This window comes from Megalops cyprinoides, chromosome 9 (genome assembly GCF_013368585.1).
Source record: "Megalops cyprinoides isolate fMegCyp1 chromosome 9, fMegCyp1.pri, whole genome shotgun sequence".
Lineage (NCBI taxonomy): Eukaryota > Metazoa > Chordata > Actinopteri > Elopiformes > Megalopidae > Megalops > Megalops cyprinoides.
In genome coordinates this window covers 6,622,068-6,636,114 of record NC_050591.1, presented here as the reverse complement: position 1 = coordinate 6,636,114, position 14,047 = coordinate 6,622,068, and the positions used below count along the sequence as shown (strand labels likewise).

General features: G+C 44.2%; 2 protein-coding genes across 2 annotated transcripts; one reads left to right on the top strand and one right to left on the bottom strand.

The window, feature by feature from the left end:
* Positions 1-2,860: 2,860 nt before the first annotated feature.
* On the bottom strand, positions 2,861-6,648 carry c9h19orf54 (chromosome 9 C19orf54 homolog). The gene is made up of 7 exons (XM_036536528.1): positions 6,632-6,648; positions 5,498-5,700; positions 5,005-5,073; positions 3,962-4,086; positions 3,732-3,861; positions 3,300-3,370; positions 2,861-3,180 (listed from the first exon to the last, which is right to left on the bottom strand). Exons 2-7 carry the CDS (start codon positions 5,671-5,673, stop codon positions 2,861-2,863), a joined length of 891 nt encoding a protein of 296 aa, XP_036392421.1. The 5' UTR covers positions 5,674-5,700; positions 6,632-6,648.
* Positions 6,649-7,368: 720 nt separating this feature from the next.
* Positions 7,369-11,292, top strand: snrpa (small nuclear ribonucleoprotein polypeptide A). Its single transcript, XM_036536754.1, has 7 exons — positions 7,369-7,455; positions 8,216-8,291; positions 8,518-8,690; positions 9,103-9,279; positions 9,645-9,827; positions 10,146-10,234; positions 10,524-11,292. The coding sequence occupies exons 2-7, from the start codon at positions 8,219-8,221 to the stop codon at positions 10,681-10,683; spliced, it is 855 nt and encodes a 284-aa protein (XP_036392647.1). The 5' UTR covers positions 7,369-7,455; positions 8,216-8,218; the 3' UTR covers positions 10,684-11,292.
* The last annotated feature ends 2,755 nt before the right edge of the window (positions 11,293-14,047 follow it).

The following is a 14,047-nucleotide window of genomic DNA, read 5'->3' as shown; positions in this document are numbered from 1 at the left end:
TTGTGTCTGGGGGAGTTTTATTAAGGGAAAAAGTCAATCTGGGATTTTTATGGGACTTGCCTTAGCTGCAGGAAAGGCAGAACCATTGCAGAGTGATTTAATCTCTTTTAAGATGGAGTAAACCGTGGGTCATAAAGGGTTTGAGTAGAAAGCTGGTAGAAATTATGTCGACTGTAGATGTGATAAAGACCACAAAGCTTTCAAAAGCTGAGGTGGCTTACGTTGCTTTGCAGTGCCCGTTATCTCTCTCCTTGCATTCCTACTGCTGGCTGACACTGGGGCACTGTGAAGTGGCTGAAATGGGTTTCAGTCCCATCCCAAGTGTTGTTTTTGTGACTTTGCACCCATTTTCAGTCACTTCCTCTGTCACCAACTGGGCTGAATTGCACTATGATTTCTCGCAGAAGCTACTGAACAAAGACGTCAATGGTGGGTGCTCTTGCTTATCGGGACCTGGGATTTAGTACCTTCCCCCTTATCCCCCCCAACAGATAGGAGATTAGATCTATCTAGGGTCCCCAAAGTGACCGTTAACAGTTGTTAGTGATAACCCTTGGAGTTCCCATTGGCTTTGGTTTGAGCTGTTGCTTGGAATTTTAAACATTTTTCATTTTAAGTGCTGTTTCTGTGCTTAGGAGCTAGGACCAGCTGTTTTTTCTGCCTGATGTGCAAGACCTGTGCCACTTGAAATAATCCTCTGGAAGCTTTTCTAATGGTGCAATGCATGATGGGTACAATGCAAACATTGGTCCACAACCAAGGGCCTGGTGGAGGGAGGGTGAGGGGGTCACGGGGTAAATGTTAAGTTTTTTTCCAGCGTCCAAGTACGGATCTGTGCAGCTTGTGGCACTTTGTCCTCTGTGTGGGTGCCTGTGTGTAATCTGATGCATGTTAAAACCAAATGTTTTCTTCACAAGTCTTAAGCCATAACAGGAAGTCTTCACAGTTTCTGGGCACATAACCACACAGCTGTTCCCCATTCTGGGTGCGTGCGTGCATGTGTGTGCATGTAAACACCTTGGAATGTCCGCCTGCAGATTGATGTCTGTCTTATGGGAGAGAGTGACAATGATGAGTTATTGTGACTTATGAAACCCATTCTTGAGTTTTTTTTTTTTTTTTTTTTAACCTACTGTTATGGTGGATTATAAATATGGTTAGTGTGTGTACTAATTTACCTCAAAGGCATATTTTGTCAAAGTGCAAAGGGATTTTTAAAAAGAAATTAATTATTTTAAGAAGCCAAGTTTGATAAATTATTATCAAAAGCAAAGTTTTTGTGTTTTTATTTGGGGCACTGAGGTTTGAGTCTTCACTCAACTGTTCTGTTTATTGCTTTCGTATGCTTGATATTTCATGAGGACAGAAACACGGCTTTGCTTTACTCCAGCACATAAGACTGTAAATGAGGAATACAACAGTTAAATGATTCACCTATGCACTTCCTGTCTCATCCTGCACACAGGATATTGGGCAGGGGACTGTCAATGTCCTAATATGTCAAAATTAAGATGGCCACATACAGATATCTTCGCACAGCAGTGTGGTGATTTTCTTTTCTTTTTTTTTTTTTTGACAATTGCCGAAATCTTTTAAGGTGCGTTGTGTAAGGAACCGGCTGATGTGCAAGTTGTCCTCTCTAGGATTGTCGGATTGCCTGCCAACATTCCGACTTCCCTCTTCCTCCACATTCCCTGACTGAGTGTTAAGAAGCTTGTGTATCAGTGTGTGTGTGTGTGTGTGTGTGTGTGTGTGTTTACGCATGTCCTGACATCTCTGTGAGAAATTCCAAATCAGACAGCGGATAAACATGTAATTCCCAAAATCTATGCAAGTTAAGTGAACTGTTTACAGGAAGTGAAGTATTATTTTCCTTAATATTATTCTTGCCATTACTGTGCTCTCTTCAGCCACCATGTTAAAGCTATCTGATTGGAATGTTTATGAGGATATCTGGAGACTTGTGTGTGTGTCCTTCCTCAATGCAATGTGTTGAAAGAGGCAGTGGTACACCAAGTAGGATGTCAACCAAGTTCACTGTCTGTGTGTGTAGAATTTCAAATGCAATAAACTGGAACTATGAGCTAACAGAGCCTTTTTAAACAATGTTCCTTGTCTCTTATTGTGGCAGCAGGAGCAGCAGGGATATTACTAGAAAGTGCAACTTACTGCCAAGTCACAAACCTCTCATCCTTACTGCTAACCTCTCATTCTTCAAACAGAGCAGGGGGTTCACTCAAAGGGCAGTCCAGTTCGCTTTTGCTCAGCTTTTAAAAAACGTATCAAAATGTTGAATCAATTCTGATAATATATTTTCCATTTTAAACAAAGCAGAGCATGTAACCACTGTGGAGCAAGGCACACAAGGGACCATTGGATGTGAGGAACCTTGAGAGAATGATTTGCTTATCAGCAATTACCACGGTCATATAGAGCGGCAGTCCTGGCAGAGTCAGAATTAATGACTATAAAACGACCGCAGAATTTTTTTCCGAGATAGTCACACCTGAGCACAACAGGCGCGGCTGGGAGGATTAGACACGTGGCGAATGGTAACGGCTGATTAGTCAGCCCCGCCTGGCAGGGTTGACTGCTCAGGCCGTGCGACCGCGTCTTCACACAGCTGGGGGCCCTGACTGTCTCTGATGACGGCACACTGCTAAATTTCCCAGCTCCTGTTTCTGTGCTCTGTGTAAAAGCCCTTTGACCTCTGTGTTCATCACCGTAGTTGTAGCCGCCGTTGGAATGTTTCATCCCTTCCACCACCCCTTAATGTCCACAAGAGTTGTTTTTTTGTGTTGGAGGGGTGGTGAGGTAACAGAAGAGAAATCCCACAGACGGGCTATCCCATAGTGTCCGATCAGTCTGTCCTTTTGTGTAGCAGCACTACCTTCCCCGCCAGCCCCGCCTCCACGCCCCCTGGGGGCAGGATATATGGTGAGCCGTCGGCGGCCCTCTGGGGGTCCATCTCCCTCAGCTGTGCATTGCTCTGCACCAGGCCCTCCAGGCCCCACAGCTGGTAGCGCAGGCTCTTGCCCTGTTTGGCCAGGATGTAGACCTCCTGCACCCCCTCAACCGGCCAGCAGGGGGTACCCCGGGGCAGCAGCAGCCAGGGCAGGACAGGGTCATTCTGGAACTTCGCTGCGTCCAAACCGGCCTCAGCCACACCCAGCAAGACCCCTGAGTGGACAAATGACACAGACATACCTTCAGGCCCACTGTGCAGAGTCACTGCTTAGGAGGGCACAGGTGTGTGCAGGGTGGACAGGTATGCGTCTGTGTCTCTCTCTCCCTCTCACCTGAGGCCACAGCCCAATGTGCCTTGTGGCCGTTGCGCAGGCAAGGCTCATGATTGAAGTCCTCGTCGTAGCTGCACAGAGGCAGTCAAGGTTCCAGATGTACTTCCACTGACCCCCCTTAGCTGCATAGAGGCTACACTCAAAGTGTTTGTGTACAGCAAACTGACTCAGGTGTACAATATGATGGCTAGCAGAGTCACCCCAGGCTGGGGGGGGAGGGTGAGGGGGTGGGAACAGGGTAGGCATGTTTATCATATATAAAACACCACAGCTGTAGGGTCTTTTCAAGGGTTTACTCCTATCTAGGTAGCATGGACATGTATGTATACCATCTGTACTGTAGTTCACCCTTGTTTCAATGCCCACTGTAGTGCTGTGTGCATGGCGTGACAGAGTGAGAAAGCGAGGAGAGGGGGGTGGAGCAAAGGATACGGAATGAGGGCGGGCTGTCCAGAGGCAAGGTGCTTTAGGATTGGGCCAGTGTTGGCCCCTCCCATACCCCCCGACAAGCACTCCGAGTGGCACTCACACACCTCTTCTGCCAGCTGGGCCATGTCACGGGCTGGAATATACACACACACAAACACACCTGTGAGTGGGGCAAGTCGCCTGCTCAAGTGTTGCCGTGTGGATCAAATCTGAGGCAGAAGTTGCTGCTTTACCTGAAAAGATCTCCCCTTGTGCAGTGTAGCCCCTCTCCAATGCTGTCTGAACCACCCTCTCCATAGACACACCCTCTGGAGGCTTTAACAGCTTGGCAGCCATCCACATAGCCACCAGGCCACACCTGAGGAATGACACGGTGTGATGTTCATCCTCACATGGCCAAGGACCACAGCACTCACACATTGTATCAGCTAACTGCATCTATACATACTCATTCAGCAGACAGTGCTATTCAGGGTACAGACATATAATGAACCAAAGGCAACAGTATACAGTAGTACAGACTGAAGAACGATAATATAGATACAAGAATTATACATAACTAAACCCAAGTGTGAACACAGAAAACAATCTTGCGATGAACATTCTGCCATGTACAGGACATGAAGGACATAAAACCAACCAAAAATAAAAGTGCTGGCAGAGGAATCACAGAGGACACCAGTTACCAAGGTATAGAGGTATGGATGTTCCTGAGAGACTACAGAATTCATTACTGATGGCTCCTCATCCCACCTTTATTACACGGTTATTTATTTATTGGTTTATTTCAATTCATTTTTCACAGAATACAAAATCTTGCTTTTAAATATGCACAATTTAAGTGAAACACTGCGGTCCAGTGTTCTACTTGATTATGACTGTTATTAGGGGCTGTTAGGGGCGGCAGTGTAGCATAGTGGTTAAGGAGCAGGACTCGTAACCGAAAGGTTGCTGGTTCAATCCCCGCTGGGACACTGCTGGGACACTGCTGGTGTACCCTTGGGCAAGGTACTTAACCCAAAGTTGCCTCAGTAAATATCCAGCTGTATAAATGGATAACCTTGTAAACTGTAACCTATGTAAGTCGCTTTGGATAAAAGCGTCTGCTAAATGAATAAATGTAAATGTAAATTGCTGAATGTTATGAGACATATTTCCCCAACCGGGTGATCAAGATTTCATTTACTCATGTACTGACTTCCATGCATCTATGGAAGAAGCAAACCACATTTACAGTAAACATCCCACAGTGATAAAAACAGCAACACTGACTCACTGTGGTCCGTCCTGAATGAGGGAAGGCACATATTTGTTCAACAGCACCCACTGCAGCTCCTTTGTGAAACTGCAACAAACAGATGACATAGTGGAATCGGAGCTCGTCTAGGGACAGTCTGCCCTTGCTGATCCTTGACACCTTTCCACTGCCACTGACATGCAACCCTGTTCTCATAGGAGAGCTATTCTCACACAGAGCACTGATATGTCAATGTTTCTCCTTTTTATATAGCTCTTGTGTAAAACCTGCTAGGATGCAAATGAATAACACAGTTGTAGACAACCACTTTATTATTATTACTATTTACTTATCAGATATTGTTATCAAGAGCAACCTACATGTCTTAAATTTGATTTATACATTTGGATATATATTAAGGGTACAACAGCAGGACCCCTTTTGGGTTACACTACTACAAAGTGCTGCTCCTCATCATTTTAGTGTGTCACGGCCACTTGCACAGTACTGCACCGTAAGCTCCATTCCTCACCTGCTCTCTCGCTGCCTTAGCAGCAGCCTGGCCTCCTCATGGTCCCCCTCTACAGGGGACCGTCCCTCAGCTATAGCCTGGTAAAGCCTCCTCTTGCTGGGCCCCGGGAGAGCAGCCGGGGGTGGCAGTGTCGGCGGAGGTGGGGGCGGGGGTACAACTGGGTTATCATCTGACATGCTGCCTGCTGCCCTTCTCAGCTCAAGCTGTGGGCGGTAAAGCAGGGTGTGGTGTGGAGGTGTTAAACATGACATGATATATCAGTGGAGATTAAGCATTCCTATGAAGCAAACAGCTGATATGCAGACAAAAAATGCTGGCAGATTTTGCATTCATCCTATATGCACCATGAGCAAGGAACACAGTATTAAGGTAATTAAGCTTATCAGATATTCAGACAGTGCATCGCAACTCAAACAAACAAAAAAAAAGATATTTACAAGCTACTTTCCTATTGCAAGGAGCAATATTTTTTAAGTAAAAATATGGGATTTTTCCACGTTAGGCTGCTTTCCCCATACCAAATATAAAATGTTGAGTAAATTGTTAAGTTCCTTTTATTAATATAAACACACGTAACTGATACGGTTGAGGTCATATCCCACAGCTTTATGCACAATTTCAAGTGTCACTTGATAAGAACCTACATCTGACAAGTGACAGCAAGACCCAGATCCGGCGCACTCATGGCTGAGAATATCACAGGGCAATTTCTTTGAGCAAGGCACCTATTATCAAGTAAAAATCACTATGTTGCCAGTACACTGCATAAACGTCGCCCTATACATCGTTTGTGTCATCTTCCAGACACTGAAGGAATCCCACTCAAAACATATTCAGCTGTCGATGTCGTATAAGCAATTTACAGCTAAATAAAGCTGCTGCTAGTTAGATACAGTAACTAACATAAAGTTAGCTATTTAGCTGGTAACGGGTATGGCGGAAGCCAAGTAACTAGCTGGTGAACGCTATCTGGGAAAATGTGAATAGTATGTAACGTTAGCTAGTACTCCTCGCCAGACTCTGCGACAGATATGACCATACGACTTGCTACAAGTTAATAGCAATTTAGGAGCATTAATAACGGGAATTAACAAAGCAACTGGCAGCTTTTCCTGAAAACAAACGTGCACATACCCGGAACGTTGTGTCACAAGTCAATACAAGTAGCGAACGGGCAGACAGGATTGGATGGAGCTAACCCTGCTCAACCAGAGCCATGTGCTCAATAAGGTCCATATAAGGATAGCTAGCTATCCATAAGTGCGCTGGCTGACAGATAAATAGCTACATGTGTTACCATATTTGAAAACAGAAATATTTCATCTTAGTGAGCTACTGTTTTAATACCTTGTGAATCAATATTATCAATGAACGATTGGCAGTAAAAATAACAGACATTTTAACCTAGGTTATTGTACACAGTAACATCTATAGCTCTAGCGGACAACACAAGTTGCTGGAATTGTTGCAAATAAGTTGCTAGTTAGGTGTAGAACCAGAAAATACTGTTTAGATCTGCAAATTTATATTACATAATTTATACTATACCAATAAAAAGAAATTTTCATATTATTTCTTGCTAGCTACAACAGCATGTCGCCACTCAGCTGAATGTTCTGCGATCAAGCCGTTTTATATATCGGAAGAATTTTGCTGTGACACAGAGACCGTGAAAGGAGGAGATGACACACAACCACAATCCAATCAGATTTTACAGTTAGAGTGATGTCATTACTTTAGTCTAATAAAAACCAATATAATTGGTCAAATGCGCCTCCTGGAACTTCATTCTGAACAATCAAATAACACGATTCCAGGGAAAGGCGGAGTCACTCTTTGATTGACGGATAAATCAGGCAACGACAAAGCCATTAACAGAAGTCAAATTAAGTGGTCGGCGGCTACGGAGCCTTAGCTAGTTTGGGGACACGCTGCTAGGCCACAGACGCAAATAAATCGTAAGTTGTGTAAAACCCAACGTCTATTAATTATACATTTATGACTTGTTAGACTTAAAGACTGCTCAAGTATAGCAGTAAGGGATGCAGTGGATTCTTTATCGAATATATAGCTAGCTAATAGTGTTTAGTTAGCTTTGGATGCTGATTTAAACACAGGCGGCGACGCGTATGTCTTGTGTCCTAGCTATATTTCTCATAAAGGGAGTGTCGAACGTTCTTGTGAAATGATAGTAGTTGGATGGTAACATTTCATATTTTGTGAAAATGTTTAGCTAGATAGGCAGTTGGTTGGCTTTGCAAAACCTCCGGATCGTCCATCGTCGTAAACCAGCTAGCTTGCTAGCATTAGGAGGAAGTTAGCACGATTGTTGTCTTTCATAGATGACTAACCAGGTACCTACCGTGACTAGCCAGTTATGTGGTGCCGTCATGGGAGAATAATTCGTTTGCAAACGAAATAGCCTCTTAGCAACTTCGGATTGTTGGAATTGTTAAATACCGAGCGACTTGGGTAGCTGGATAGGTCGCCCTCCGAAACCATTCATTCATTTTTTGCTAATCATGAGCAATCCAGCTTAGTTTCGAGGACGAGGCCAGCATGATCGTAGTGTTTCATTGTTGACAAAACTGCTAACGTTACCTGCTTTGACCAGGGTGAAGTCATGGAAAAAAATTGTTTCGAACAAAATGGTTGATAGGACAGTTTGAAGTGTCGGGCTTGCTAACGGCATCTGGTGTTTGTCTGTTCAAATCACAGAAAATGGCAGGCCAAGAAATTCGTCTCAACCACACTATCTACATCAACAACCTCAACGAGAAGATTAAAAAAGACGGTAACCCATTTCCCATCTCCTGTTGTTCGGTCGCTGTTCGTCTGTGTATCCAGCAAATTTCCCTACTTTGTTTAACCTGCTCGTTTTTAGCCGTTTACTTTATAGGACATGTTCTATGGCTTTCTTTTGTAGCCTTTATTCTGATAGCATTGGTGTTAAATGATGATTGCAAGACTAGTGTGGCTGTTGTCTCTGCATTTACACTTTTGTTACTTTCGTTCACCAGAGCTAAAGAAGTCCTTGTACGCCATCTTCTCCCAGTTTGGGCAAATCCTGGACATCCTGGTATCTCGCTCCCTGAAGATGAGGGGACAGGCTTTTGTTATTTTCAAAGAGGTCAACAGTGCCTCCAATGCCCTGCGGTCCATGCAGGGCTTCCCATTTTACGACAAACCCATGGTATGGCCTGTCTGGGTGCATGTTAGATGGTGCTATGACCCACGCTAGATACAGTGACCGTGACTGTGAGACTCATGTTTGAAAGAGTGAAGCTAATGTTTGTGTAAAAAGATATGGTACAGTCTGCAATGGTGACGGGAGCCAGACCATTGTGTCTCTGGTTGTGACTAGTAGACATGTGCTTGTCCAAGTTCCCTTGTTTTCAGCAGGCTTAGGGAACGTATTCTCACCCCTGGCACCTCTTGTTTGATCCACAGCCTTGAGCGGGTAGTGACAGTGTCTTACTGCTGTAACTAGCTGCTTTTGGATCATTGGGGTTTTTAGAGCTTTCTTGCAGGGGTGAATTGCTATTAAACCTATTTAAGAGCGTAAAAAGTTCATTGGTTGTCAACTATACCCTATCTCACTGCAGCGCATCCAGTACGCCAAGACAGACTCCGACATCATCGCCAAGATGAAGGGCACCTACGTGGAGCGTGACCGCAAAAAAGAGAAGCGCAAGGGCAAGGGTGCAGATGCAGTGGGGGGAAAGAAGGGGGTTGCTGCAGCCGCGGCTGCCATGGGTCCCGGAGTCCCCACACCCATGCCTGTGAGTGCCACTTTGGTTCCTTTCTCAGAGATGTGACGCTAATATTAGAATTTTGAAGTTATACTCTTCGACTACATAACACAGAACAAAAGTCTCACAAGGGGAGATCTTTTCTGGTAAAGCAGCAAAGTCTCAACCCTTGTCACGTTTTTGGCAAAAGCATAACGTAAAAGATTTGATTTGTTACTAGTTTTACACCCGACACAATAGCCAGTGTTCAGTTTATTGGCTTACTTGATTATGACTGGTGTTCATCTGGTGGCAGGATTTCAGTCATGCCTGGATGCTAGAGATATGAGTAGCTCTGTACCAGTGTTAGCTGGAATGTGGTGTGCTGACTTTTAGCATTGCTCTTGCCCCTGCAGGGAATGCCGCCGATGAGCCAGGCCCCACGGATGATGCCCATGCCTGGACAGCCCCCCTACATGCCCCCGCCTGGCATGATGCCACCCCCAGGCATGGGCCCTGGGCAGATGCCCCCTGGGGCTATGCCTCCTGGCCAGATGATGCCAGGTCAAATGCCAGGACAGATGGCTCATGCCCAACAGGTGAGTACATCGGTACCTCTGTGAAAGTTATGAGTTGTGGTGAATTCAAGTTCATTTCAGTCAAGTAAGGAAATTAACTGAAATTGATAAATCTTCACAGCAAATGACAGGTGACTTTCAGTTCATGAATTGAATTTCAGTTCAGTTCTTTACTAAGCAGAATTTCAACTCGTGCTCAATTCACTGAAATGAAATGGGATTGATCCTAAGTCTGCAGTGTACAGGTAACCTTGGTATATGTCAGAACTGAGCCTTCTGTCAGGCACTCTAAAGGCCGAAGAGTCGGTTGTTCTATAATGGCTTCCCGTCTGTCCCTAGGTGTCAGAGAACCCGCCCAACCACATCCTGTTCCTCACCAACCTCCCGGAGGAGACCAACGAGCTCATGCTGTCCATGCTCTTCAATCAGTAAGTAACCCCCTCCTGATTTTACCAACGCAACCCCTTCCACCTACCTACTGTGCCTACATCCATGCTTTAGAAGTCAGTTGGAAAAAAATGTAAAGGCTCAAGAGCCTGGTGTTGAACTCTTGTCAGTGGTATATCTGGCACATTCGCTGCTTTCTGGAGAAAATGCTTGGTCTGACAGTGCCTTGTCCTTTTCTGCCTGTCTGTAGCGCTTGTATACTTGTAATGGGGTGGTCTCCTCCTGTCCCTTGGTGCAGTCCTGACATCAGTAATTGTCATTTCTCTGCAGGTTCCCAGGGTTCAAGGAAGTACGCCTGGTGCCAGGGCGCCACGACATCGCCTTTGTGGAGTTTGATAACGAGGTGCAGGCAGGCGCAGCCCGAGAGGCCCTGCAGGGATTCAAGATCACCCAAACCAACGCAATGAAAATCTCATTTGCTAAAAAATAACGCAGGGAACCCAGCTTAATGACACACAAAAACCCTTGGAAGTCGTGTGTGCACAATGACATGGTAACGGCACGGTCACAAGGAAATCGCATCCATGCAGACGATGTCAAGGAAATCTCCCTAGGTAAAGAAAATAAATCTTACATAGACAGGGCACACAGGCAGCCCAGCTTCTGCCCATAAAATAAATCACCCTGCATATAATACAAAGAGATCTGGCTCCTACCCGTAGCAGGAAAAGGTAAGACTTTCATGATGTGTGCTTCATGATGCCAGTAAGCAGGAAATAGATTGGTCTGTCTCTCCACTGTCTGACAGAATAGGAAACGGCTCTATTTTACCCATTAAATTAGATTTCCAATTTGTCTCCCCTTCCAACTAAAAGATTAGATTCACTTTCAGCAAACATTGTTTACAGGGGGTTTAGAAGAAGGGGCACAGTGGGAAACAGGTAATGTTCATGTTTATTTAATGCCCCTGTCTTTTTCCTACGTCAGAAGATCGGAGGATTCCTGTTGTAAGCATGGTTTATTCTTTTACAGTTGAATTTTTTATATATATATGAATCAAAAGCATTGCACCCAGAGTCTGGGCCACCAGACATTGTACCTGGAGCTATGTTAATTAAAATCTGTGCTTTTATGACTTGCCTTTTTAATTGTTTCCAGTTTCATTGAGTCTGTCATTGAACCCATAATATGTTGTATTGCGGAGCTATGTGTATTTTAGTGCTAGTTTGACTAGCCTCATAGTTCTCATATACAGTATATCTTGGGAAAGTGGAACGTGGACAGATATCGCTATGTATTTAAAGTTTTAGAAAGCTGCTTTTCAGATTAAGGAAATTAATTGCTCTTTGCTTATTTGAGAACCAGACTCCTTTCTCAGGATATAGTTTGGTGTCAAATGTGTGTGCTTGTGTTGCTAACATATTACCTAGTTTTCTTATATCATCTGACAGTCTGATTTGAGTGATCCTGATCCCTAACATTTGTTATGTAGTTATTTAAGAGTCCTCACAAAGATAACATGACAATAGTTTATTTTTAAACTGCATTATATAATGTTATATACAACTTGCTTAATTGTCATAAAAAGTACAAGAAAATATATTAGCTTTGATAAAATAGTCAAATGTATAAAAATACAAAGTTTTTTTTAAAAAAAAATCATGCCATCTTAAACTATGCAATAAATTGGTAGTCACCTAGAGTCTCAACATAACACTCCACTAATCATCCTAGGCGGCATGAACATCCACTTAGACAATCCTATCTTTGCTGACTTCCTGTCCCTGATGTCCGCTTTTGATCTGTAACGGGCTTGCAGCCCTCCAACTCCCAAAGCTGGCAAAGAACTCATCCTGATTCTCACACAAAACTGTACCACAAATGGCCTCATGGTCACACCTCTGCACCTCTCTGACCCCTACTTCGTTCGGTTTACTGTATGACTCCCTGAACAGTCTGCTGTACGTCCTCCCAATGGTCTCCTACCGCCGCAACTTCCGCAACCTATCTCCCACCCACTTCTTTGAAGTGGTCTCGTCCACATTGCACACATCTCAGCACTTTTTCCTCATTAGAGGTCAATGATGCCACAGAATCTCTGCTCTACGCTGAGCTCATGCCTGGATGTGTCCTCTAGCCACTAAAAAGGCCCGCTCCAACCCGCCTCATCCATGGCTAACTGATACCCTCCATTTGTTGCGCTCTGATCTCAGGTGTGCTGAGAGAAGATCCCACTGATTTCAAACGCTATCAAACTCTCCTTCTCAACCAACATCCCTGCTGCCAAATCAGCTTATTACGATGACAAAATAAGCAATACCACTGACTCTCCGAAACTATTTTCCACCTTCAATGTCCGCCCCCACCTCCACCTGACACACCCCTGTTGACGACTTTTTTTTACTGAAAAGGTCGCAGCCATAAGCATGCAATTCTCCGAGCTTCTCAGAGATATTCAGTCTCCCCCGGTTAAGAGCACAGTACATTCAAGCAATTCAAAACATAGCAGTCCTACTACATGTCCTCTTCTGTCTTCCCCGGAAAATGCCGTAACACACTCAAAGCCTTCATGTAGCAGTCCTACTACATTCCCAGCCAACAGCACTTCATATGTGTGTGGCAGTCCTACCACATCTCTCTCTCCCTCGGTCAATGGTGCATCAATTTCTTTGTTCACCCCTCTTACTGAGAGTAAGGTATCGAAACTCCTCACTTGTAGCCGTCCTACTACATGTCCATTGGAGCCTATTCCTACCAAACTCCTCCTGACCATCTCTCCCAAAATTGTGGCAGCATTCACTCGTGATAAATGCTTCATTTGCCTCCGGAGCGTTCCCAACTCTTTTCAAACAGGCTAGAGTAACACCTGTACTCAAAAAGCCTTCTCTCAACCCTGCTCATGTTGAGAATTATCGGCCGGTCTCGTTACTTCCATTCCTATCCAAGGTTATTGAAAGGGCAGTATTTAACCCATTAAGACCTAGGCCGCCTATTAAAAAAGCTTTCTAAAACCTAAGCCTTTTCTGAAAACCACCTCCTAAAACCTGAGGGTTTTCTGAAAAAATTGACAGAATTGTCAACGTTTACTAAAATCTTTATTTCTCAGTCTCTGAAGCAGGTAGACATGAAATAAAAAGCATCTGAAAGCTTAGACTTGTGGCTTTCATTGTCAAGTGCTTCATTGAACATTGAACACATTGAACTGAATAGGAAAAAGTTAACAATTGTGTTTTTTTCCAGACATATTTTCCAAAAAATGAAGTGGTAGTGCAATAACTTTAACTAAACCACATTACAGTTTGTTCAGTGTGCACAGTTAGTTTGTGTCAGCATAATAATGTCACTGAAAATGTTGACGAACATGCTTGCCAAAACACTCAATGTGTACAGCTCCTCATAAACTGGTCATAAAACATTCACTGAGCCTTGTCAAGTGGATCAGCAGACACTCCGTTTGAGTCTAAATCATCAGTGTCATTGTCATACTCATCCAAATTAATGCTGTAATCAGCTTCAATATCGCTCCCCTCGCTCAGATCATCAGCCATTTTGCTGCGCGAAACTTCAAAAACTTTACCAGAAGCTAATAGTGTTAAAAACCAAAACAAACAATTTCCCATAATGCATTTCGCTGTCCCCATGTGTATGTCAGTGAATCACTACACATTTCATCGGCCACGTGGTACGTCGTACACATCGCATCCGGCTTTAAAGGTAGAAAGACTCCGACATCGCAGCCAGTCTTAAAGGGAGAATGACTTATACGGCGCATCTGGTCTTAATGGGTTAAACAGGTCTCAGAATTTCTCTCTAGGAATGACCTCCTTGACTCAAACCAATCCAGTTTCAAAAGT